General features: G+C 43.9%; 1 protein-coding gene across 2 annotated transcripts in view; it reads right to left on the bottom strand.

Annotated features, from left to right (window-relative positions):
- Positions 1-221: 221 nt before the first annotated feature.
- The window catches only part of WRAP73 (WD repeat containing, antisense to TP73), a 36,465-nt gene continuing 13,357 nt past the window's right edge, over positions 222-23,329 (bottom strand). Inside the window, exons 5-13 of one of the 2 annotated variants that reach the window (XM_038746632.1) lie at positions 8,993-9,065; positions 6,955-7,058; positions 5,921-6,007; positions 5,309-5,443; positions 5,146-5,223; positions 4,347-4,452; positions 2,879-3,004; positions 1,273-1,464; positions 222-578 (exon numbers count right to left, since the gene is read on the bottom strand). In XM_038746632.1, coding sequence (XP_038602560.1) covers positions 553-578; positions 1,273-1,464; positions 2,879-3,004; positions 4,347-4,452; positions 5,146-5,223; positions 5,309-5,443; positions 5,921-6,007; positions 6,955-7,058; positions 8,993-9,065 — 927 coding nt within the window. In that variant the 3' untranslated portion in view covers positions 222-552. Of the gene's footprint in view, positions 613-1,272; positions 1,465-2,878; positions 3,005-4,346; positions 4,453-5,145; positions 5,224-5,308; positions 5,444-5,920; positions 6,008-6,954; positions 7,059-8,992; positions 9,066-23,329 lie in introns of both variants that reach the window. The other variant, XM_038746631.1, reaches the window with a different exon arrangement.

Genomic DNA, 23,329 nt, shown 5'->3' on the forward strand with positions numbered 1-23,329 from the left:
AGCTGGTACTAAAATTTTCCTCTTGGAGAATTAAAGGCCACCACCAAGAACATGGATCACTGTAGTCTGCGGGCATGGCAGGAACACTTGGGTGTGATTGTTACATCACGGGTCAGGGGACATTCCCCTTAACTTGAAGCAACGGAAACTGATGGCCACCCTGAATACTCCATAGTAACTTCCTGACTCGTGACAGAAAAGTACTTCATAGTATTTTGATTCACTATCCAATATTTATTTGTCATACAAATTAGTCATTCTATACAGTTCATATTTACAAACATCTTTGCTATAAAAAATATTAAAACCACTAGGTCACGTTCACTTGGTTGAACATTTTCCCCCAAGAACTGCCTCCTCCCACACCTCGACCTCTGATTTACCGGTACAAAACTGGTGCATAACAAATTTTCACTCTGATTTTCAATGTAGCAGCATTTATTCCCAAAGGTGTCCAGGGGGACCCTTGGCTCCCCATTTCAGGTGCTTTGGGCTGGAATTATTTTACGCCCTCCTCTGTTTCCAAATAGCACAAACACAGGTTGTCCTTACTCAAGAGTGCCATGGAGTCGCCGCTCCTATGCCAGCAGAGAGAAAGCACTTGGAAGTCACCTGCGGAAAGCCAAAAAGAATCCTGAACACATCCAACTTGACCCCCAAGAGGCTGGCATATCCCCTTGGAGGACGGCGCCTGGGGGAGACAGATTGCACCTCCTTATGGAACTTTTATATGAAATTAGTAAAGCTGCACACTCTCCTTCTGAGCCTCCGGGGATCAGTGGTATTCCAGAACCGTTCGGTGTGCATGGTGTACCTCGTATGGACTGACAGCTCCCATTTTACTGAACACCAAAGTTGGGCGGCATAAACGTGAGCAGGCCGAGTTCTCACCCAAGACGGGAAGTCGTGCTCCCCGGGAGCCCCCTGCCTCCCTGTTGTACTCATCCATCTTCAACACCACCCACCCGCACATCTCTTCTTCTGACACCACATCACACTGAATCTGGACATCCAGCCAGCAATCAATTGCATCTGAGTGCGGACTGCGTGCAGAGCACTGTACCAGGCACTTGGGAGAGTACAGTATAATATCACAGACACACATTTCCCACCCACAAAGAGCTTAAAGTCTAGAGGGGGAGATTTGTGGGAAGAATGTTCCCTGATCCCACTTTCACGTTGTGGCTGAACTGAGGGTCTCTGCTAAGTTTTGGGGGATTTGAGACACCGTATCCTGCCAAGTAATTAAGCGGCGTTGCCCGCGCTCCTTACCTTCCAGCGGAACCTGGACGGATACACAGCCTGCCGGGGACCACAGGTACATTTTGCTATTGCCCGTGCAGACGGCCAGGCGGGCTTGCTGGGGATCCCACTGGAACGAACGGACCACAGCCAACTGCTCCAGGACCACAAACAACTTCAGCTTCTGTACATCCCAGATCCAGACTGCATTAGGAATGTTGTCTTGCGGAAAGAAGAAAAGGGAGAGCTAGAGGCCGGGAACACTTAGTTTGCACCCCCTTCTTTCCAAAGGGTTTGGAAGCTTGCTTCCCACAAACCTGCTTTTCTGGGATTCTTCTTTTCCATGGGAGGACTTGGAGAGCTGCACTGGTCAGTCAATTATAGTGAGCATTTATTGTGTGTAGAGCACTGGACTAAGCGTTTGGGAGAGTACAACAGAACAATAAACAGACACATTCCCTGCCCACAAAGAGCTTACATCTAGAAAGGGAGACAGATGTTAATATAAAGAAATAAACTACAGATATGTTCACAAGCTGTGGGGCTGGGGGTGGGGGATGAATAAAGGGAGCGAGTCAGGGTGATGCTGAAGGGAGTGGGAGAAGAGGAAAGGAGGGCTTAGGGAAGGACTCTTGGAGGGGATGTGTCTTCAATACAGCTCTGAAGAGGGGGAGAGTAACTATCTGTTGTGAGGAGAGGGGGCATTTGCAGACCAGAGGGAGGATGTGGGCGAAAGGTCGGCAGTGTGATACATGAGAGCGAGGTACAGTGACGTGGTCAGCATTAGAGAAGTGAAGTGTGTGGGCAGGGTTACAGTAGGACAGTGGCAAGGTGAAATAGGAGGCAACAATGTGACTGGGTGCTTTAAAGCCATCGGTAAGGAGTTTCTGTCTGATGTGGAGGTGGATGGGCAACCACTGGACTTTCTTGAGAAGTGAGGAAACATGGCCTGACATTTTTGTAGACAAATGATTTGGGCAGCAGAGTGAAGAATGGACTGGAGAGGGAGAAACAGAGGCAGGGAAGTCAGTAAGGAGGCTGATACAGTAATCAAAGCAAAACAGGGTAAGTGGATAAACACGGTAGCAGTTTGGATGAAGAGGAAAGGGTGGATTGCAGTGATGTTATGAAGGTAGAACCAACAGAATTTAGTGATGGAGTGAAACTGTGGGTTGAATGAAAGACAGGAGTCAAGGATAGTGCCAAGGTTATGGGCTTGTGAGACAGGAAGGCTGGTAGTGCCGTCTACAGGGATGGGAAAGTTGCAGGAGGACAGAGTTTGGGTGGGAAGATAAGAAGTTCTGTTTCAGACATGGTACCCCTAAGGCTGCTAATCTGCCCCATTATTGTGATGACTTCCACAGTCTCGAGATCGGACAGGGACTGCTGAGGGGTCTTCCTTTTATTCGCCCTATCCTCAGCACCAAAGCATTTATGTGCATATGTGAAATTTATTTTAATGTCTATCTCCCCCTCTAGACCGTAAACTCCTTTGGGACAGGGAATGTGTCTACTGATTCCGTTATATTGTACTCTCCCAAGTGCTTAGTACAGTGCTCTGCACACAGTAAGCACTCAATAATACCATTAATGGATTCCATCTTAGATCACAGAATGTCAGGTGGGGAGTACTGACCGTTCTTTGTTGCCAGGAAACAGTTATCGGCACTAAATGCCAACATTCCGATTCCAATTTTCGGGTTCGCTCGGTCACTGACAGGTTTCAAAGTCTGTAATGAAACTGGTGATGAAGCAATCTCATCTGGAATTTAAAAAGAAAAACAAAAAGGGCTGGATGGTAATAAGTCCTGCCAGTAGCTAAAGCATACCCAGTTACTCCTTGCTGACATTCTAGAAAGATTGTTCTGCACAGGAAAGGCGATGATAACCTTCCCAGGCACTTAAATTCTATTCAACTATATCACATTAACATCAGAGACCCTTTCTAATAAAAGTCTAATGGGAAACTTCAGAGGAGGATAGAAAACAAAACAACTGAACAAAATTGTTCATTCTGAATTCTTGCTTTTCCCTGAACCCACAATAATAATAATAATAAGTTTGGTATTTGTTAAGTGCTTACTATGTGCAAAGCACAGTTCTAAGCACTGGGGAGGATACAAGGTGATCAGGTTGTCCCAAGTGGGGCTCACAATCAATCTCCATTTTACAGATGAGGTAACTGAAGCAGAGGTTGAGTGACTTGCCCAAAGTCACACAGCTGACAAACAGCAGTCGGGATTTGAACCCATGACCTCTGACTCCTAATCCTGTGCTCTTTCCACTGAGCCACGCTGCTTCTCTGTCAATGAGGCTGTCAATGCTAGAAGAATTGTGTTTTTCTATCTCCCTGCTCATAGCCCTTCTTTCCTCTTCTCCCACTTCCTCTGGGTCACACTGACTTACTTCCTTTTTTCATCGCCCCTACTCCCAGCTCCACAGCACTTAGGTATATATCTGTCATTTACTGATTTATATTTATGTCTGTCATTCATTCATTCAATCGTATTTATTGAGTGCTTACTGTGTGCAGAGCACTGTACTAAGCACTTGGGAAGTCCAAGTTGGCAACATAGAGAGACGGTCCCTACCCAACAGTGGGCTCACAGTCTAGAAGGTGGATCCAAGCAAATTGGGGTGGCTGTCCCCCTCTAGACTGTAAACTCTTTGAGGGCAGGGAATGTGTCTGATTACTGTTATACTGTACTCTTCCAAGCCCTTAGGACAGTGCTCTACACACAGTAAAACGCTCAAGAAATATGATTGAATGAATTAATGAATGTATAAAGAGCTTCTTTATTTATAGAAAAGAGAGTACTTTTCTGCTCTCCTCCTCTCTGCAGCCCTCTTTCTCCCCTTCATCCTCCTGCCCCATGCTTCCTCAACAACCTTGGCTGTGGCTTATATGAGAGCTGAGTAGGGGCCAGCACTGCATCTATACTAATCCAGAGCAGTTAAACCAAGAAATATCAGGAGTAATAGTACATATATTACGCGCTTATTGGGTGCACAGCACTGTGCCAAACACTTACTACTTATGAAGGAATATTCAACAAACAACAAAACACCTGTTGCCACCATCAAATTTCTCTTGCTTTTCTTACATTTACTTTCTGTGTTGAAAAGAGAACTAGCCACAGCTCTTGTCGGGGGGAAAGGAAAGTTCTCCAGTCCCAGAGTTGGGCACTTCTCCGTCTCCTTATACACCACCTGAAAGAAAGAGAGAGTGTGGTTTCGAGGGCTCCCAAGATTCACTTCTGCTCGGAGAGAAGACTGAAAAATGACAGAACTCCAGGCACCAAAAAAAAAAGAATCTTAAAAAAGCCAAATAACACTGGCCCGGTAGACCTGGGACATCCTTCTACTGGGACAGAGCCCACAGTGCTGAGAATGGGAAGGAAAATGGAGAGACTTCGTAACTACAGGTCTTTTACTGGATGCATCACTGAGATTTATTGAACATCACCTCCCCACCCTGCCACCCCCAAATTTTGCAAACCAACAGAAAAGCAGCCACCCTTAAACACAAAAATTTTTTCTCCAGGTTACAACAATAATAAAATGATATTGATTACAGTATTATTATACTGCTATTACTACTGTGGCATTTGTTAAGCACTTTCGATGTCCTAAGCACTCTGCCAAGCTATGGCAGATACAGGATAATCAGTCCCCGTCCCACAGGGGACACCCAGCCTAGGAGGGAAGGAGAAAAGGTGTTGAATCCCCATTTTTCAAATGAGAAGACCGAAGCGAAGTTAACTGACTCGCCCAAGGTCACACAGCAGGCAAGTGGTGGAGCTGGGATTAGAACCCAGGTCCCCAGACTCCCAAGTCCATGCTCTACCCACTAGGCCACGCTGCTTCTCAGTAGGCATGGTTCAACTTCAATCCCACACTTACTACTTTGGAGTTGGAAACAGTTGCAGGATGTCCAAACTCTGTAACCATCTTCCAAGTCACATGGTTCAGAATGCGCACCTAGACAAAAAAGGCCAAGGTCAGCACACGGGATGACCTCCAGAGCTCTAATGTTTCCCACACACACCTCGCCACTTTCCCCTACCTTTTCATCGAAGCTTCCGATGGCCAAAAACTGACTGCTCGGACTCCAGGCAATCGATTTGACGCCCAGGGACCACTCATATGCACAATACGTTGACAGCAAGCGGCCATCCAAGGAGTACAGCAGGACCTTATACTGCAAAGTAATCACATCATGTTTTGGTTAAAAGATCAATTCTGATGAGGCTGGTCCTGTGCAAGGTACCTACTGAGCATTTGATACATTCCATTTCTTCTACTCCCACTACTACACTCTGGGGTGTAGCCAATATGTAGGGAAAGAGGACGGTTCAGTTAGGGGAAACTCTCACAAGACAGGTAAGACAGTAGAGGAGCATAATCTTGGAGGGAATTGCTGAATTTCCCGCAAAAGCGATTGCAAAGAGAAAACCATGATGCTCAAGTTAGTCAGCAGATAGCACGTACAATAACCTCTTTGACTTTCAGGAACACTTGGCCGTTTCGTTTTTAAATCCACAATACTCAGAGTGCAAAGAACCAACCTAATTTTGACATTACTAAAGTCACACAGAACCAACAGGATGGGGAGACATAATCAAAGAATCCCTGAAAAAGAGGAAGCATTTACTTACAGTCTTCATTTTTTCCATACCTCCAAACAGGTGTCCCACACTGCCAACACACATCCATTAGGCGCCCACTCAATTCCTGCAAGGTCTTGGGTTTCTGTATCAAAATGCTTTCAAAGAGAGTGAGAAAAGTTTTTTGTTGTTTTTTTTATAAAGCCAGGGGTTTGGACTTATTTTACCCTTTAGCACTGGAGGCGTTCTACCTTGAGGGTAATTTTCGATGGGTAATTTTCGATAGCTATTTGGCCCTGGAATGCGGTCTCCAAGCCCAAACAGAGCTCGTTTTGTTTTACAACGGAGAAGCAGGGTGGCCCAGTGGAAAGAGCATTGGCCTGGGAACCTGGGTTCTAATCCCTCGGGTCCTCCACCTGTCTGCCATGTGATCTCGGGCAAGTCCCTTAAATAATGTGCCTCATTTACTTTATCTGTAAAATGGGGATTAAGACCGAGTCCCAAGTGGAAGAGGGACTGTGTCCCATCTGATGATCTTGTACCTACCTCAGCGCTTAGTATAGTGCCTGGCATATAGTAAGTGCTTAGCAATACCATTAAAAAAAAACTCCAACATATGTCACCTACAAGCAGATGGGTGGTAGTTTCTGCTCATGTGGCTTCTCATTCCACCACACTCCACCTAAATCCACTGAGGTGGGTTAAGGGTAATCAGGCAAGATAGGTGTGGGTTTGCCAAACAAAGAAAATCAGCATTTCACTTTTCCTGCACCATACTTATGTCCAATAAAGCAGCTTGCAGTAACTTTAAAGATGAAAACCGTTTGAAGACAGTGCCACACTTACTGCAACTACCAATATAGCGTTTATGCCTGCCACCCAAAGGCCTGATTACACCAATGAAGATGAAGAGGAAATGGATCACTTTTTGAAAGGCACGTTCCCTCTTTCGAGTTATTAGGGTCCAATTTAGGAAATTACCTCATTTTCATTCAACTGAAAGGTGCCCTACGGCTAAAGCAAATCGGGACTCACTTCTCCTCAGCAGGTGGATCAGGCCTTTCCACCTTCCCTCTCGGTAGCAGCAGGAAATGGCATTTCTTACCCTCAAAAGCTGCCAGTCACTGCACACAAAGAGACTAATGTAATCCTTGCAGTCCCGCCGCTCAGCCAGTGCCATGTAGCGGCCATCCTTCGTGAAGGTTATTCCTGCCAGTGAGATTTACACTGAATGAGGTCAAAAGGAAGCCGAGGAGGGGGAAAAAAAAAAATCACAGTAATAATTTACATGGACAGAGATCAAAAAGAAAAAAAAAATGACACTACAGAGGACAAATGGAGGGGAAAGAAATGAATTCACCCCCCAAAAAACAAGTAGAGTTCATTGTAATCATTATAAATCTACCACCATTACTGGAAAACCAATTCAGGTTGGGAAATTTAGTTATCCTTCTGAAATAAGTGTAACCAAATGAGTTTGGAAACATAGGCTTCAGGTGAAAAAAATATATAATGTTGTTAAATTATAAGATCCTGGAGGGTAAGGATTGTGTCTTTTAATGCTCTTGCACCATCCTAAGCGTTTAGTGTGGTGCTCTGTACTAAGTAGATGCTCACTAAGTACCATTCCTTGATTGATTGATCCAGTTACCTCTGAACCATCAATAACGAGAGGCAGATGCCAGATCCCATGTCCTTTACCACAGCATATCAGAGTACTCAAAGACAGTACTAACATACTCAATCAATCAATGGTATTTACTAAGTCCTTACTGGCTGCAGAGGGCTGCACTAAGAACTTGAATGCAGTATAACAGAGTTGGTAGAAATGTTCCCTGCCCAAGTGTTTACAGTCTAGTGAATCACAATAGTAATATTTTTGCCTCAGAGAGACCAATAATAATAATGCCTCAGTTTTTGTAGCATGTTTTTGTTTTTCCAAAGCATTTTTACATCAATTATTTTGCTTTTATCTTCACAACACTCCTACTGAGGTCAGGAGAACCAGGTTAACTACCCCGAGATGAGGAAACTGAGGCCCACAGAGGTTGTGCCTTGCCCAGTGGCATGCAGAAGATCGGGGGCAGAGCCAGGACTAGAACCCAGCCTCCTGACTCTCAGATCCCACGGCTTTACTACTGAGGCATGCTGTATCTCCATTACATGCATTTCTACTTTCTCAAAACACTCTTTGCCCACGATTCTGAACTTGCAGTAATAAGTAGAAGCACTCAGAAGTGCACTCAGTAGAAGCAGCATGGCATACTGGATAGGGCACATGTCTGGGAGTCAGAAGGTCATGGGTTCTAAACCCGGCTCTGCCACTTGTCTGCTATGTGACCTTGGACACGTCACTTCACTTCTCTGAGCCTCAGTTATCTATATCATGGGGATTAAGACAGTGAGCCCCACATGCGACAGGGACTTTGTCCAACCTGATTTTCCTGTATCCACCCCATTGCCTGGCACACAGTAAGCACTTAAATACCACAATTACCATTATTAGAACTAGCAGTACGTAAACACCAGGGACTACTGTAGGAAACTGGGAAAATTGGCCTCAGTCTAGCATTTTGTTCTGATCCATTTATGAGAAAGGGAGACTACTGATCAGTTGAGATTCAAAAGTTGGTGTTCCAGGTTTTATACACTCAAGTGTTGAATGTCAAAATGAAACTTGCGGTGGCTATGTTTTTAGCTAGTGAAGCAATTCGTGAATGGAAACCCCCAAGTACTGTTTTTAGGGGGTTCTCATCTGCCCTCAAAACATCCGGGTGAGGGATCATATTTACCAACTCTGTTGTATTGTACTCTCCCAAGCGCTTAAAACTGTGCTCTATGCGTAATAAATGCCAAATAAATACCACTGATTGACTGACGGGGATTTCCTTTGCTCTCCCCTTCTCCCAAAAGCAAGCACAGGGGCAACAAGATGTTCAGCTGTGGGCCAGAGGTTACCCAATCCGTCCGAGCCCCAGTCTCTGCACCGTAGGGGATCCAGAGGTTGAAACTCAGGCATCGGATGGAAGAGACTGAGCTTCCCCCCAGTTCAGGAACATGGGCTTGCTCATTCTATGTAAATTCCACTCTCCTCTAAGTCCAGATTAAAAATACCCCCCTTAGAACAGGCTCCATACACTCACCCTGTTGACAGGCTTTGGGATATTTGATATAAGATACAGATTTTGTACACAAGGACCAGACGGTTATCCGCAGCTGTTGGAAAGAGGGGGGTGGGGGTGGAGAAAAGAGGAAGCAGCACGTGTTTATTTTGTCAAATTAATAAGAGGCCCCCATTCAAAACCCCAAGATACATCTTTGAACCCTAAGAAATTTACGGATTTGGGGGTACTGTTGGAAAAGATGACATAAGTGGTTGCTACAAACAACGCTAAGGGAAATTTTTTCAATACAAAGTGTTTTTCATTTTTTTAAACTGTTTTATCTTATTAAGCACTACAATCATCCTGAATGTACACCAGATTTACTTATTTGTAATCACTGCCTACCTAGAACCTGCTCTGTTATTAAACACAGTAAAGAGTTTCTAAGGATTTTAAGAAAGGAATTTTTACAGGGGAAAAAAAAACAGTAAAAAAGATTTCAAAACAGCACTATGCCTCCTCTGTTATTTTCAACAATAATAACAACAGTGGTATTAAGCACTTACTATGTGCCAAGCACTGTATCAAGCACTGAGGTGGATACTTTCAAGCAGACTGGACACAGTCCCTACTCTACATAAGGCTCACAGTCTAAGTAGGAGGCGAGGACAGGTACTGAATCCCCATTTTTCAGATAGGGAAGCAGGCACAGAACAGTTAACAGACTTGCCCAAGGTCCCACAGCACTCAGGGGTGGAGCCAGGATTAGAAAATAAGTTTCCAGCCTTCCAGACCTGTGCTTTCTATTAGGTCATGCTGCTTCTTACTAAGTACCTCCCATTAGATTGCAAGCTCTTTTGGGGTCAGGGGCCCTTGTCTGCTACTTAAATTATAGGTTCCCAAGTGCTTAGTACCGTTCTTTGCCCAGAGAAAGGACTCGATAAAAACTCACTGTGGCGGTGAAATGACAGTGATGATGATAAGTTGATCCAGGTCTGATTCCTTTAGGATACAGATCTGCATCTAACATTACCCATCGGGGACAAAGCATTGTTAGCTATCCCTAGCACTGCCTTCTCCAGAACCTGGACAAAAAGCTGAAGAAGTAACGAACAGCAAGAGGTGTAAACATGGGAACAGCTCTTTTAGAGATGCAGTGTGGCCTGGTGGAAAAAGCAAGAGGCTGGGAGTCAGAGGACCTGGTTTCTCATCCACCAATCAGTCGTATTTAATGACCACTTACTGGGTGCAGTGCACTGTACTAAGCATTTGGGAGAGTACAATATAACAGAGTTGGTAGGCATGTTCACTGCCCGCAATGATCTTACAGTCTAGAGGAAGGTACAGACATGAATATCATTAAATAAATTATGGTTATGTAATAAGTGCTGCGGACTTGAGGGAGGGGTGAATAAAGGGTGCAAATTCAAGAGCAAAGGTGACATAGAAGGGAGTGGGAGAAGAGGAAATGAGGGCTTGGCTGGGGGAGATCTCTTAGAGAAGATGTGCTTTTAATAATGCACATCTCATAAGGAGATGTGCCTTTGAAGGTGGGGAGAGTGAAAGTCTGTCGGATATGAAGAGGGAGAGCGTTCCAGGCCAAAGGAAGGATATGGGTGAGAGGTCTGTGGTAAGATAGAGGTACAGTGGCATTAGAGGAGTGAAGTGTGCAGGCTGGGTTGTAGAAGGAAATCAGGGAGGTAAGGTAGGAGGGAGTAAGGTGATTAGTGCTTTAAAGGACTTTCCGTTTGATGCAGAGGTGGATGGGCAACCAACGGAAGTTCTTGAGGAGTGAGAAAACATGGACAGAACTGTTTTCTAGAAAAACAATCCAGGCAGCAGAGTGAAGTATGGACCAGAGTGGAGAGAGATAGAAGGCAGGGAGATCAGCAAGGAGGCTGATGCAGTAATCAAAGCGGGACAGGATAAATGCTTGGGTTAACAGTGGTAGCAGTTCGGATAGAGAAGAAAGGGCAGATTTTAGTAATGTTGTGAAAGCTGAATCAACAGGGCTTGGTGACAGATTAAATATGTCGGCTGAATAATAATAATGGTGGCATTTGTTAAGCGCTTACTATGTGCAAAGCACTGTACTAAGCGCTGAGGGGATACAAGGTGATCAGGTTGTCCCACTTGGGGCTCACAGTCTTAATCCCCATTTTACAGATAAGGTAACTGAGGCACAGAGAAGTTAAGTGGCTTGCCCAAGGTCACACAGCTGACAAGTGGCGGAGCTGAGATTTGAACCCATGACCTCTGACTTCCAAGCCACGCTCTTTCCACTGAGCCACGCTGCTTCCAATGAGAGAATAAGAGCGATGAGTTGAGGATAGACTGTGAGCCCACTGTTGGGTAGGGACTGTCTCTATATGTTGCCAACTTGTACTTCCCAAGCGCTTAGTACAGTGCTCTGCACACAGTAAGTGCTCAATAAATACGATTGATTGATAACGCCAAGGTTACAGGCTTGTGAGAAGGGAGAATGGTGGTGCTGTCCACAACGGTGGGAAAGTCACGGAGAGGACAGGATTTAGGTAGGATGATAAGGAGTTCTATTTTGGACATGTTCAATTTGAAGTGTCAGCAGGACATCCAAGTAAAGACATCCTGAAGGCAGGAGGAAATGCGAAACTGCAGAAAAGGAGTTGAAGAAGTTGAAGCCATGGAGGCGAATGAGTACTCCAAGGGAGCGGGTATAGCTGGAGAACAGAAGGGGACCCAGAACTGAGGGACTCCCACAGTTAGAGGACGGGAAACAGAGGAGGAGCCTGTGAAAGAGACTGACAAGGAGCGACCAGAGAGATATGAGGAGAACCAGGAGAGGGAAGTGCCAGTGAAGCCGAGGTCAGAACGTTTCCAGTAGAAGGGGGTGGTCCACAGTGTCGAAGGCGGCTGAGAGATCAAGGATTAGGATGGAGTAGAGGCCTCTGCTGTTTGGCAAGAGGGAGCTCACTGGTGATCTGTGAAAGGGCAGTTTCTGTGAAGGGGGCAGAAACCAGACTGGAGGGAGTTAAGGAAAGAATCACCCCAGTTCTGCCACTTGACAGCTGTGTGATGTTGGGCAAGCAAGTTACTTAACTTCTCTGTGTCTTAGTTCCCTCATCTGTAAAATGGGGATTCAATACCTGTTCTCCCTCCTACTTAGGCTGTGGGACTCAGGCCATATGGGACCTGATTACCTTGTATCTACCCCAGCACTTAGTACAGTGCTTGGCAGCGAGCAATCGCTTAAATACCACTATTATTATCATTAAAAGGCAGATAATCTATGTTGATAAAACACTACAAGTCATCTATCCCAAGATGCCAGACTATGTATCTACCAACTCTGTTATATTGTACTCTCCTAAGCGCCTAGTACAGTGTACTGCACACAGTAAGTGCTCAATAGCATTGACTGACTGATGGGATTCAAAAACTCCAATAAGATTTTACTGCCAGAGACCCAGGGTAATACCTAATGTTGTGATACCCAAGCACAACCCAACATATTAAACATTCAATATGTTAGTTTCACTCTGCCTTAACTTCATAAATTTGAAATGATCAGTCCTGGGCAAGATACCTCAAAAATGCCAAAGCTTCAAGTTTTATGCCTCCGCCAGGAACCCACGTGCATCCACATTCTGGAAAATTCTCCAACAGTACCTCTTTGGAGAATAATCTGGAAACTTCATTGACTTCATGATACTGATGTCACCGAAGAATGACAAGGAAAGGCCAAGATCAAATGTGACCAGGGATTAATATAATAATAGGAGATAGGAGAAGCAGCTTGATGTAGCAGATAATAATAAAATAATGGCATTTTTATTAAGCACTTACTATGGGCAAAGCACTGTTCTAAGCACTGGGGAGGTTACAAGGTGATCAGGTTGTCCCACGGGGGGCTCACAGTCTTCACCCCCATTTTACAGATGAGGTAACTGAGGCCCAGATAAGTTAAGTGACTTGCCCAAAGTCATACAGCTGATAAGTGGCGGAGTCAGGATTTGAACCCATGACCTCTGACTCCAAAGCCCAGGCTCTTTCCACTGAGCCATGCTGCTTCGCCTAGAATAGACAGAGCCCAGGCCTGGGAGTCAGAAGGTCACAGGTTCTAATCCCGGCTCCGCCAGTTGTCTGCCGTGTGATCTTGGACAAGTCACTTCATTTATCTGGGCCTCAGTTACCTCATCTGTAAAATGGGGATTGAGACTGCGAGCCCCACGTGGGACAGAGATGACGTCCAAACCGATTTGCTTAGTACAGTGCTTGGCAAATAGTAAGCCCTTAACAAATACCATAATTATTACTTATTATTTTTATTACAATGGAATTTATTAAGTGCTTTCTAGGCACCAGAACACTGCTAGGCACAGGCCTCCAAGATGCCTTCCCAGACAAAGCCCCACTTTTCCTCATCTCCCACTCCCTGCTCTGCACACAGTAAGCGCTTAATAAATACATATCTATCATTCTATTTATTTTATTTTGTTAATATGTTTTGTTGTCTGTCTCCCGCTTCTAGACTGTGAGCCCACTGTTGGGTTGGGACCATTTCTATATGTTGCCTTCTAGACTGTGAGCCCACTGTTGGGTAGGGGCTGTCTCCATATGTTGCCAAATTGTACTTCCCAGGTGCTTAGTACAGTGCTCTGCATACAGTAAGCGCTCAATAAATACGATTGAATGAATGAATGAATGTTGTCAACTTGTACTTCCCAAGCGCTTAGTACAGTGCTCTGCATGATTGAACGAATGAATGCTAGGCACAGGCCTCCAAGATGCCTTCCCAGACAAAGCCCCACTTTTCCTCATCTCCCACTCCCTGCTCTGCATACAGTAAGCGCTTAATAAATACGATTGACTGAAGAAGCACCATTTAGTGGAGAGGGCACAGGCCTGGGATCCAAGAGGCCAGCTTTCTAATGCCAGCTCCATCACTAGGCTGCTGTGTGACTCTGGGCTAGTATTGTGAGGCCTAAAACTGGATGCCTGGCACATAGTAAGTGCTTAACAAATACCACAACTGTTATTATCATTAAGGCAGATAACTTATGTTGATGAAACAGTGCTACATATCTTTGATGACACTCTATCCCAAGATGCAAGACTATAAGAGACAGGAATTCACTGATCAGATTATACTGTATCTACCCCATGCTTAGTACAGTGCCATACCAAAATTATTATTACTACAGCATCAATTGGGACAAAGTCCCTGACCCACATGGGACTCCCAATCTATGAGACAAGAAGAGAAGCAACTTTATTCCCATTTTACGCATGAGGAAACTGAGGCACTGAGCCATTTAGTGACTTATCTAAGGGCACAAGCAGACCAGTGAAAGAGTTAGGATTAGAATCTGGGCCTCCTAACTCCCAGTTCTATGTCATTCCCACTAAACCAACAAGAACGAGAAGCAAAGACACCTGAAATATACAGTATGCAATGTCCACATTATTCATTCATTCAATCATATTTATTGAGCGTTTATGGTGTGCAGAGCACTGTACTAAGTGCTTGGGAGAGTACAATAGAACAATACACAGACACCATATTATAAAGTTCTGAGACTAAATGGACTCTGGGAGGCCGCTCAACCAAGTGTGATTTTTTAAAACATTACAGGAGTTGGGAGGAAAGTGACATGGAGCTAGAATGGAAGGAAGCGAAAGATCCTTGTGGTTTTATGTATTTAGCAAATCCCATGGCAAGAAGCGGAAGCAGGGAGACAGTGTTGATGCCACGGGATAGAGATTACAAAAGTCTGGGCCATTTTATAGCTGGGTTTCCAGTTTTATAAAGCACTTCCCGCCTGGCCTTAGTGAGGAAGAGGGAGCCTGATTTCATTCATTCATTTAATCGTATTTATTGAGTGCTTACTGTGTGCACAGCACTGTACTAAGCACTTGGAAAGTACAACCTGGCAACAGAGAGAGACAATCCCTACCCAACAACGGGCTCACAGTCTAGAAGCGGGGAGACAGACAACAAAACGGACTATATTTTAAATGACTTACTAGGTGTTTGGGGTATTTCTGGAGATACTTGCACACATCTGTAGAATGCAGAAATGGTAAAGGAGGCAAAGTCAGCTGCAAACAGGCATCTCCAGAGTGCTTCAAGGTCACAGACAGCATTATGAGAGCTTGACATGACCATCTGTACTATCATTCAATTAAAAACAAATCCATAGCAACAGCAACAACACAGGGCATGGGCCTTCACTGCGGTTTCATCTGACTTGATATTTCTATACGGAGAGAGGGTATAGTTCTAATAAAACACCTTCCAGCTTTTAGGTATAATGAACTTTTAGGTTTTAGTTCATTATAAACCCAGGAAATGCATCTACCTTCACGACAACATCTTGAGTGAGCCACCGAAGAAACCTAAGGAAAGAGTTCTAGAAAAATTAATCTCCTCTTTAGTGTGATTTATTTCTCCCTCTAAGAAGAAAAGGAACAAACAGGAGGAATCTAGACCATCTGCAGAAAAGGAGAATAACTATTTAAATAAGATGTCTCATCACCAGCAAAGCTGGACATTCTCTCCAATGTATGTGTCCCCAGCCTCATTATTCTATTTTGATGAGGATGGTATCATTTTGTGCTAACTCAGAATGCTTAAAGATCCCGGGCCTTCTGGTGATAGAAGCAATATACTTCAGAGAGAAAGTTTCTCACCTCCTTTATTCATAACAATTTGGTAATTATTTGGGAAGCAGTAGGGTCTACTGGAAAAAGCATGGGCCAGAGAGTCCACCACTTGTCTACTGTTTGACATTGGGCAAGCTGCTTAGAGAAGCAGCATGGCTCAGTGGAAAGGGCGCGGGCTTTGGAGTCAGAGGTCACGGGTTCAAATCCCGGCTCCGCCAACTGTCAGCTGTGTGACTTCGGGCAAGTCCCGTAACTTCTCTGTGCCTCAGTTACCTCATCTGTAAAATGGGGATTAAGACTGTGAGCCCCCCATGGGACAACCTGATCACCTTGTAACCTCCCCTGCGCTTAGAACAGTGCTTTGCACATAGTAAGTGCTTAATAAATGCCATCATTATTATTATTATTAAGTTCTTTGTGCCTTTATCCTCATCTCTAAAATGGAGATTAAATCTTACACCTTCCTTCTTGGACTGTGAGTCCCATATGGGACAGGGACTCTGTCCAACCTGATTTTCTTGTATCTACCACAGTCCTTGGCACAAAATAAGTGCTTAACAAGTACCATTAAAAAAAAATTCAGAAAAATGTCAATCCAAATTCCCCATTTATGGCTCCTGAATGATGATGGAAGGCTGCCATCTGCTAATATACATCCCTCAGTCCATTTATTCAACAGCTGGTATACTTTGGACTCGCCAATGATGGCTTTACAGTCCTGTAACCAAATCCACACAAACTGCACAGATTTCAGTTTACTTACATGCACCCCCTTGCCCCCCCTCACCCGAAAAAAGGAGTCAAGTTAAATAGGATGGAACATTTGGTTTTTAGAAGGTCAAGGCCATTAACAGCAATGGAGGTGGGAAACTGGAAATGATGATGTCTTTTAGACTGTGAGCCCACTATCGGGTAGGGACTGTCTCTATGTGATGCCAATTTGTACTTCCCAAGCGCTTAGTACAGTGCTCTGCACATAGTAAGCGCTCAATAAATACGATTGATTGATTGATTGATTGATTGATTCCATCAAAAACAAGAGAGGAACCTCACTTCTAAGACATCAGAGTCAAGGACCTAAGAAGAATTGATTCTAGCATTAGTGGCTGGTGCAGTGTCACTTATGCTCTCTTGTCCCGTGAGTCCCATGCGGAACAGACACTGGATCCAACCTGATTATCTTCTATACACCCAGAGCTTAGTACAGTGCTTGGTACTCGGCGCTTAACATTGTTGTTATCATCATTATTATTATTATTTTCCCATCCGGTTACATTCCTGCTGAGGCATAAAGTGCAGCCAGTAAGCAGGCAGAGTTACAGCACATTGGGGACCTTTTCTTCTTTTTTTTTTCTAAATGGTAGCTGTTAAATGCTTACTATTCATTCAGTCAATCGCATTTATTGATCGCTTACTGTGTGCTGAGCACTGTACTAAGCGCTTAGTGTCAGCCCTTGTGCTAGCACTGGGGTAGATACAAACTAATCAGGTTGGACACAGTCCCTAACCCACATGGAGCTCATAGTCTTAATCCCCATTTCAAAGATGAGAGAACTGAGGTACAGAGAAGTGAAATGACTTGTCCAAGGTCACACAACAGATAAGGGGCAGAGCTGGGATTAGGACGAAGGTTCTTCTGAATCCCAGACCCGTGCTCTATCCAGTAGGCAATGCTTGTCTTCTATGTGACCGCATCTGAAAAATGGGGATTAAGACTGGGAGCCCCATGTGGGATTCATTCATTCATTCATTCAATCCTATTTATTGTGCACTTACTGTGTGCAGGGCACTGTACTAAGTGCTTGGAAAGTACAATTCGGAACAGATAGAGACAGCCCCTACCCAACAATGGCTCAGAGTCTAGAAAGGGGGAGACAGGGATACGGATTTGTATCCAACTTGATTAGCTCGTATCTACCCCGGAGCTTAGTACAGTGCCTGGCACATAGTAAGTACTTAAAAAATACCACTGGAAAAGAAAAAAAGGAAAAATAGGGTGTGGGAGTGGGGGGGGGGGGGGGAATTCTCCCAAGTTATCTGGCAAAAAATAGAATGGGGACTAGAACCCAGGTCTCCTGATTCCCAGGTCAGCGTTCTTTCCGCAACACTGATGGCAGTCCTGTAGCTGGAAAAGTGGCTCGATGAAGATCGCTGATGTCAGATCTTCACCCAAACACTGCAGACATTTCTAACTTCTACAAAAGGATCAGGAATTTCCCCTATTTGGGTGGAAGTTAAGAATCCAGGATTAAACCCTAATTCAGAAAGACCATTAGGCCAACATTTAAAGACATTTTTAGCCAAAGTCATTGTAGGAAGTTACTGGGAATGGAGAAGGGCCAATTTTCCCTAAAGAATCAGTGAAAAAGACTTGCTTGTTCCCCCTGGATCTGACCAATCAATCAATCATATTTATTGAGCGCTTACTGTGTGCAGAGCACTGTACTAAGCTCTTGGGAAGTCCAACTTGGCAACATATAGAGACGGTCCCTACCCAACAGTGGGCTCACAGTCTAGAAGGGGGAGGCAGGGAAGAAAACCAAACATATTAACCAAATAAAATAAATAGAATAGATATGTACAAGTAAAATAAATAGAGTAATAAATATGTACAAACATATATACATATATACAGGTGCTGTGGGGAAGGGAAAGAGGTAAGACGGGGAGATGGAGAGGGGGACACATCCCTGGAACCAGAACCCAGACCAGTCCACGGAGCAGCTGAACTTTCATTTGGCCGTCAGTCTCTTCTCTTATAGAGTACTTCCTTCTCCTTCAATTGCATGGTCACTGTGATTAAATCTTTCCTCTAAAGCTCTCCATCCACTTAATCTCTCAATGCTTATAGTACGCTGCCCAAAGGAGAAACCTATTTCTACCTTCAAGGTGCTCTCAATGGCTTTCTATTAATTCATTCAATCATATTTATTGAGTACCAAACGCTTGGGAAAGTACAGCACAACAATAAACAGTGACATTCCCTGCCCACAATGAGCTTACAGTCCAGGGGGTGGGGTGAGGGGGAGCAGGATGGGGGAGAGACAGACATCAATACAAATGAATAAAATTACAGATATGTAGATAAGCGTTGTGGGGCTGGGAGTAGGGAAGTCTAAAGGGAGCAAGTCAGGGCGACACAGAAGGGAGTGGGAGATGAGGAAAAGTGGAGCTTAGTCTGGGAAGGCGTCTTGAAGATGTGCCTTCAATAAGGTTTTGAAGGGGGAGAGAGTAATTGTCTGTCGGATTTGAGGAGGGAGGGCGTTCCAGGCCAGAGGTAGGACGTGGGCCAGGGGTCGGCAGCAAGACAAGGGAGACAGAGGCACAGTGAGAAGTTTAGCAATAGAGGAACCAAGTATGTGGGCAGTTATGGAAGGAGAGAAGTGAGGTGAGGTAGGAGGGAGCAAGGAGATGGAGTGCTTTCTACGGAAAGACCTGACGAATTTTAAGACAGCCATGTTCCCTCTATAGCATCCTAAATCCTACTAATTTGCAAACCACATGACTGGATTTGGTCTCTAGGCTGTTTACCTCATTGTGGGCAGAGAATGCATTTTACCAACTTTGTTATATTGAAATCTCCCAAGCACTCTCTGCACAAAGCACTGAATGAATATGATGGATTGATTTGGTGGCATTCTTTTTTAAAGCACGGCATAATTCGGTACTAAGTTTCTGAAACTTTCTGCTAAGAAGCAGGTAACTAACCGGGAATTGAGAATGCATAAAAAGGCTAACAAGAACATTTCCAATCAAATGAATGACAAATACTACATAAAGCAGGAAATGAAATTTTAAGGTACCTGTTTTTTAAAAGCACTAAAATTCTAATGAAATTGGCAGCAACAGGACAAAAACTCAAGGTAATCTGAATTGCTACTTTTAGAATGATAAATCAGCATAAAGCCAGGTGATCAGAAACTCATACTTAGCCACTACCAGGTTTCTATGTCAACGGAACAGGTCACTTTTGGAAAAACACAAAATACACAGTTCGAGGGCAACTGCTTCCCAAGAATTTTTAAATGCTCACCCATAATATCTATTTATAAGGTCATGTAGCAACTGCAGTATCCATAGGCTGCTTGTCACAATTCACTATAGCACCAACTAAACTTCCCTGAGCCCCTTGCTAAAGGAATCCTTCTACTCCCAACCCCTTCACATACACACAAACAGCTGCAATAAATTATGGGGCAAAATTTTTTAACATGGGCATCTACATTGGGAGCTGCATCACTGATCCGGCATGCTGACAAACTTTTCTGTTGCCTCTGAAAATATCAATGCTAATTATGGCATTTACTGAGTGCTTTCTATGTGTCAACCACTGTTCTAAGCACTGGGGTAGATACAAGGGAAGCCGGTTGGACACAGTTCCTGTCCCACATAAGGCTCAAAGGAGGGAGCCTTTTAGCCTACAATGGGAAGCTTTTCCTTAAACTTCACATTACAATATCATTTGCTTCTTCTAAATATATATGTTATATACATATATACGTGGCTTCTAAATACATCTATTATGCACGTATAAATATATATACTTTTTGTGCCTATAATTTAAAATACCACAATTCAAAATAAGATTATCTTTAGAATTGGTCAGCTTAATTAATTTGTGGTTTAAAGTCCTAATTTTGCCATCTCAGTCAATGACACCATCATTCTCCCCATCCCAGAAACCTGCAACCTTGGTTTCATCCTCAACTCCTCACTGCTTTTCAACTCTCCCATTTAATCTACTGATAAACCTTGCCAGTTCTTCCTATAACCATAATAATTGTGGTATTTATTATGTGCTATGTGCCAGGCACTGTACTAAGCTCTGGGGCAGATTCTGCTCTGCACTCAGTAAGAGCTCAGTAAATACGATGAGTGAATGAATTCAAGATAATTGGGTTCACCACAGTCCCTGTCCCACCTCGGGCTCACAGTCTTATTGGTATGCAGTTAGGTGGGTAACATAGCTTCATGTATATTTCAATAGTTAATTTTTTTTTAGGATCAGGAAACAAAATTTCATTTCCACATGCCCCAATACAGATTTTGAATGAATGGCTACACAGCACTCATCTTAACCTTTATGGAATCGATATGAGAGGAACGACAAAACCCATCTAGAGGAGGGCACTGGAGGTGTTCATTCATTCAATCGTATTTATTGAGCGCTTACTGTGTGCAGAGCACTGTACTAAGCACTTGGGATGTACAAGTTGGCAACATATAGAGACAGTCCCTACCCAACAGTGGGCTCACAATCTAGAAGAGTGTGTGGTGTTCCCAACACCTCCAAAAAATTTTTATTTCGTTTTGGACAGTCTCACAAACCAGTTTTGTTTTTTGTTTTTCCTGTCGGGACTAAACTTGGGAAGGGACGGCTTGAGGTCAATTCAACAGTAGCATCTATAGCTTTAATGAGTCCAAAATGTGCTTTCAACTCAGAAGCAGTGTTGTCTAGTGGAAAGAGCAAGGTCCTGGAAGTGAGAGGACCTGGGTTCTAATCCCAGCTCTGCCACTGACCTACTGTGTGACCACAGGCAAATCACTTCTCTTTCCTGTGCCTCAGTTACCTCACTTGTAAAATGGGGATTTAAATCCTCTTTGCCCCTATTTGGACTGTGAATCCCATGTGGGACAAGGACTGGATCCAACCGGATCTCACAGTTTGAACTGCAGACCAGCCAAAGGCCCCGGGTTGGTCTCATTGCTCCTGCTTTCAGCAATCCCAGAGAAGCAGTGAAGCCTAGTGGATAGAGCAATGGCCTGAGAGTCAGAAGGACCCGGGTTCTAATCTTGACTCCACCGCTTGTGTGCTGCATGACCTTAGGCAAGTCACATCACTTCTCTGTGCTTCAGTTATCTCATCTACCCCAGCACTTAGAACTGTGCTTGACAAATAGTAAGGGCTTAACAAATTACATAAGAAAAACTGGGTACCTCATTGAATCAAGTGAAATCAACAATCTCAAAACCCAAGGAAAATGGTCTTGGGAGGTGTCCAGCTGTTGTTTTTCAGTGGAAAAACAAACCAAATGCAGAAGCATTTTTAAGCTAGCCCCCAAACAGCTGAGAAATAAAAAGTATGCTGTTGGTAAGGTGATAAAGAGGCTCTAGCACTGGCAGAAAGGATTCCATCCCTCAGACTGACAGCGGATAGCAGGTGTGAGGCCAGTGATTTCCCCCATACAAAATACACTTTAAAACAACCTTGCAGCTCAAGTGACCGTCAACCTGTGTCCCAGACTTGACCGGGTCACCGAGTCCCTTTTCATAGCTGCGTCTGTCAGCACGGGATTTGAGAGGATTATTCAAGTGCACATTCCTTCACAGAAAATATTTTTAACAAAATAGAGCCTTCTGCTGTTTGAAATATTTCTAGACTGTACTAGTTCACATTTGAATCTCTTCTAAGCATCACAACAGACTCATCATCCACAAATTAAATTTAAAAGTTGGAATACGTAGCTCTAGTAAACTTTCCATTTAAGGGCACTTTAAAAGAAAGCAAAGTGTAATTTCTCCTTTTCCTCTTCAAAGGCACAAGAAATAGGCTTCCTCCAAAACAATTCATAATGATTCAAACTCTTGTCATTTCCCAACCACCCCACCCCACTTATGTCTATATCCTTATACTCTCTGCTCCTTCCCTTATGTGTAATTTATTTTAATGCCCATCTACCTCTGTATACTGAGAGAGCTCTTTGCCGGCAGCCTTCACACCTACCCACTCTACTGTATTTTCCCATGCACTTAGTAATAGGCTCTGCACACAGTAAATGCTCAATAAATACCACTGTTCGATTAACAAAAACCATCTATCTAAATTGCTAGCTGAATGCACGACACCACTCTTATTTCTGAACTAACAGAACAAACTGAAATGAATACTCTAGGAAGAAGGTAATTATTTTTAAAACATTTCCACATTTAAGGAAAATTTTAAAAGGAACATTTTTTTTTCTTTTTAAATCTACACACTAGATTCTATTGTTGTTGACAAGGAACGTATCTATCAGTTCTGTTGCAATGTATTCACCCAAACACTCAGTACAGTGCTCTGCACACAGTAAGCATTTAATAAATACCACTGATTAACTGACCTGTTGGCTGGTAAACCTCAGGCTGGCTCTCCCATTCACCTCCCTCCTCCTTCATATCCCACAGACCACTGTAGGACAGAAGTGTGGTCTAGTGGAAAAAGCACAGGCTTAGGAGTCAGAGGACCTGGGTTCTAATCCTACTCTGCCACTTGTCTGTTGTGACCTTGGACAAGTCACTGTGCCTCAGTTACCTCATGTGCCAAATGGGGATTAAAACGGTAAGCTCCATGTGGGACATGGACTGTGTCCAACCTGATTAGCTTGTATCTACCCCAGTGCTTAATACAGTGCCTGTCACACAGCAAGCACTTTACAAATACCATTTTAAAAAATAAAAAATAAATTAAAAATTAGCAGACACATTCCCTGACCATAATGAGTTTACAGCCTAGAGTACCGAAGCCCAGTGTGAGCCAATCAGGGTGCCACACAGGAATTAAGTGGAGATATTCACCCAATCATCCACCCCACAGCATTTACGTACATATCCACAATTTATTTTAATGTTTGTCTCCCTGCCTGTAGACTGCAAGCTCCCCATGGGCAAGGAACATGTCTACCAATGCTGTTTTATTGTACTCTCCCAAGATCTTAACAGAGTGCTCTGCACTCAGTAAGCACTAATAAATAC

The sequence above is a fragment of the Tachyglossus aculeatus genome, chromosome 5 (assembly GCF_015852505.1).
Source record: "Tachyglossus aculeatus isolate mTacAcu1 chromosome 5, mTacAcu1.pri, whole genome shotgun sequence".
NCBI lineage: Eukaryota > Metazoa > Chordata > Mammalia > Monotremata > Tachyglossidae > Tachyglossus > Tachyglossus aculeatus.